The following is a 4,143-nucleotide window of genomic DNA, read 5'->3' as shown; positions in this document are numbered from 1 at the left end:
TTCTTCTGTTTTTTTTTTTTAGAAATTTAATTAAGATATGGTAATAAATAGTTTCCAAAAGGAAACTGTCATATAGTCCTCGAGAATCCAAATTACTTAGCCTAATTATTAGCAGAGGGGATGAACATGGGCATGAGCAACTATCTAAATCACATTTGGCTCAACAATATTCTCCACCCCCTAGCACCTGTAATGAATCAGAACCTGGTCGAGAACATGCGGGGTCACCAGAGTCTTCCCCCTATTATTGTTGATAGTTAATTAGTTAGTATTGCATTATTAGTTAGTCAAGTATTCATTTTGTACACTTAGGACCATTAGCTTCATACAACTTTACACTTATATCCTGTATATATATATAGCTCTTTGTACATTGTAAAAGTAAGGGGATTCATTCTAAAGATGAAATAAAAGGTTCTTCTCTTTCTCTCTTTTCAATCGACTCTCTTCTTCAATTTGGCCCTTTCTCCATGGATGAATTCTGTATTGTAACATGGTTTCAGAGCGACATTCGTACAGATTCGAGGAGCATTTCAGATTTTCTATCGATTGATTGTAGTTTTGATAGGTTCGTGGAGCACAGTTGAAAATCGTTGGCGAAATTAGGGTTTTGTTGGCGAAATTAGGGCTTCTCAAATTTCTCTATGCCTGCTTGAAGTTTTGGAAGTTTCCGATCAAGTTGTTCATGATATTGTTGAATACAGTTGGTAATCTCTATTTCACTCCCTATTTTTAGCAGATTGGGGCTTATTTTCGTCTAAATTAGGTCATGCATATGATATTGTTGCGATTTCCCCTATTTTGGTAGACTGGATATTGTTGCGATTTCCTCTATTTTGGTTTGGTAGACTGGAATTTGTTTTCATCTGATTTGTGTTGGTAAATACGATATTGTTGCAATTTCTCTGATTATCGTGTGTGAATATGGTTACGCCTACTGCCACGGCAACACATACAACTCCAGGAGCTAGTGTACCGACTACGATTGAGAATGTTGGTGCTTCTGGTGATGGGTTTACCCCATTTTCTGTTGAGCCTTCGCATCCTTACTATTTTAATCCATCCGATAGACCAGGTACTATTCTAGTTACCTCTAAGTTTAATGGTACTGGATATGGTGGTTGGAAGAGGATTATGTTGATAGGTCTTTTATGCAAGAATAAATTAGGGCATGTTAATGGAACCCTAAGTAGACCAGAAGAGAATTCTCCTTACTATGAACCTTGGTGTAGAGCAAATGATATGGTACTTGCTTGGATATTGAATGGATTAGAACTTGAGATTAGAGAGAGTGTAATGTACACAGAAATTGCAGAGAAGTTGTGGAAAGATATTGAAAGAAGATATGGACAAGCAAGTGGAACTAAGGTTCATCAAATAAGAAAAGAGATTTCCTCTATTTCACAGGGATCTTCAAACATTGCTTTGTACTTCTCTAAAATGAAGAAATTATGGGGTGAACTTGCATACTCAATTACTTACCCTGATTTGTCATGTGGTTGTAAGGAAGCTTTTCAGAAAATGGAAGAAGAACAAAGACTACATCAGTTTTTAGTGGGTTTAAATGAAGTCTATTAAGGAGTTAGAAGAAACATTTTGATGATTAAACCACTTCCTGATGTTGACACTGCCTACTCTATGTTGATTAATGATGAAAGTCAACTTGAAGCACATACTACTAGCCCTTCCTTCAACACAGATGTTGCATCATTCTCCACTGGTATACAAAAGCCCTATTCAAGTTCTTACACACAAAGGAAACAAAATTATCCACAAAAGGTGAACTTTGACAATAGAACAAACAACAGAAACAGCAACAACAACTTGTTTTGTAGATACTGCAAAAAGCATGGGCATCTCATTGGGGATTGTAGAAAACTTCAATATATCAACAGTATCAACAATAATTCTACTACTGGTCCTACAAATGGTGGCAATTTACATCATGGAAATGCTTCTTCCACTCAGTGTAGAAGAATTGTTGCTTGTGTGCAAGGTCCAGATGTTCATGCTGATGCAAGAGCTGAGATTTTAGGCAAGTCTAGCCAATCTGAAGGGAAGAATACACAACAGTTTTCACCAGAACAGTTGAACCAGATGATGAGCATGTTACAGCAAATGAGGAATGCATGTACTGAATAGGGTACACCATACACCATCTATGCAGGTTTAGTAAGCATCTCTGATTTTAGTAATTGTAGCTCCTTTGCTTGCCATATGTCTAGGGTAGTTGATAATCCTTGGATTATAGATTCAGGTGCAAACAATCACATGACACCAATTAAGTCTTTTTTGACAAACATCATTCCTCTTCCCATTCCTTATCTCACTACTTTCCCAAATGGATACATGGTGAAGGTTGCTTGTACTGGCACTCTTACATTATCACAAGAACTAGTCTTGAAAGATGTCTTGTTTGTTCCCTCTTTCAGATACAACCTGTTTTCTTTACACAAATTGTTATGCCAATTTAAATGTGGGGCTTACTTCACTGCTTTTAATTGTATTCTATAAGGCCCTTCTCTAAAGAGGCCACTGGAGCTTGGTAGAGTGTCGCAGGGACTGTACATCCTCCATCCTGCTGCACTTACCCTTACTCAATCTGTAAATACCATTACAGCTTCTGATTGCACTAATAATAAAGCTGCTCTATCTTCTACTATTTCACATAAGACTGTATCTCCTTGTTTACCTTCAGTTGCTTGTTATTCAGTTTCCAATAATGATGATTTGGTTTGGCACCTTAGGTTAGGTAATATGCCTTATAATAAAATGAAAGCTATTCCTTTTCTCCAAGATAAGCTATCTAAGAAACAAAATTTTGTTTGCAAAATTTTTCCAATGGCCAGACAACAGAGACTTTTTTTCCTGAAAGTTCAATTAAATCTATTTCACCTTTCCTTCACATTGATCTATGGGGTCCTTACCACACTCAAACATACAATGGTTATGAGCATTTCTTAACTATAGTAGATGATTACTCCAGAGCCATATGGACTCATTTACTGTCTGTCACGACCCAACTAGGGGCCGCGACGGGTACCCGATACTTGTACCGAGCACCCTCCTATCTCGTATCTTATTCTTATTACTGAGTGGGACGTATGAGTAATACCGTTATTTCTTTACTTAATACTATCATTAATAGCATAACCATAATTATGTGTTAGTAAACTCTGCTAACATATTATACAACCTCAAGAACGAATAAAAATGCAAAACATCTAACTATACATATTTGTCTACGAGCCTCTAAACAAAATACATATATACATAAGAATGGCCGGGTTCTGCCGTGCCCGATTATATACACAAAAGTAGTACCAAGAAACTGAGGCTCCGGGATAACTGGAGCGCTGCTACAGTACTGCTGATGAAGCCCCTAGGAGTCAAATCTGTCTACCTGCTGACCTGCGCGGCATGAAATGCAGCGTCCACAAGAAGGGACATCAGTACGAGTAATGTACCGAGTATGTAAGGCATAGAAGATAATACAAACCGAAACATAAGGTGTGAATAACAATATCATGGGATCATGGAACATATAATGAGATAAGAAAGTAACCTGTACATAGGAATGCCTTTTAGGCCGGATACCATGCATGCTTGTCTTTCCCTTTTGAAAAAAAAACATTTCTTTTTCATAGACATAGAAAATAGAACTTATATCATGTCATGTCATATCATATCATATCATATCATATCATATCATATCATATCATATCATATCATATCATATCATATCATGTCATAGCATAGCGCCGAACAACGTCGGCTCGCCCACATAGCGCTGAAATACGTCGGCTCGCCCATATATCCCGCATCCGGGCATCCTGCGTCCGGGATGATATCACGCCAGCTGACTAGGTGGCAATGCGTTTATAGCGCAACATATGTCCCTTCCCCTCCACATCTCCCTCCCTCCCCCCATGTACATATACATATCATATACATATACCATATAAGCATGCAGGAGAGCCCAAGTAAAATCATGTACTCATCGGAGTGACGTAAGGTCGGTGGCCTCCGATTACATTATGGAATAATCATCATGACTTTGTCTCGCCTTGAAGGGACTAGTATTATAAGGCGAGACTATCAATAAGAAATAACATTAAGAGAGAACGTAGAATAAGATCACGA

At 37.9% G+C, this 4,143-nt stretch overlaps 1 protein-coding gene across 1 annotated transcript; it reads left to right on the top strand.

The window, feature by feature from the left end:
• The first annotated feature begins 924 nt into the window (after window positions 1-924).
• On the top strand, window positions 925-1,578 carry LOC132601367 (uncharacterized). The gene has a single exon (XM_060314463.1). The coding sequence runs from the start codon at window positions 925-927 to the stop codon at window positions 1,576-1,578; it is 654 nt and encodes a 217-aa protein (XP_060170446.1).
• The last annotated feature ends 2,565 nt before the right edge of the window (window positions 1,579-4,143 follow it).

Source organism: Lycium barbarum, chromosome 7 (genome assembly GCF_019175385.1).
Source record: "Lycium barbarum isolate Lr01 chromosome 7, ASM1917538v2, whole genome shotgun sequence".
Classification (NCBI taxonomy): domain Eukaryota; kingdom Viridiplantae; phylum Streptophyta; class Magnoliopsida; order Solanales; family Solanaceae; genus Lycium; species Lycium barbarum.
Note: the sequence above shows the minus strand (reverse complement) of the source record. Positions and strands in the feature narration are given on the sequence as shown.

Bases quoted from the DNA above. Each gene is read 5' to 3' on its own strand.
- LOC132601367 (XM_060314463.1), top strand. From the start codon at position 925: ATGGTTACGCCTACTGCCACGGCAACACATACAACTCCAGGAGCTAGT.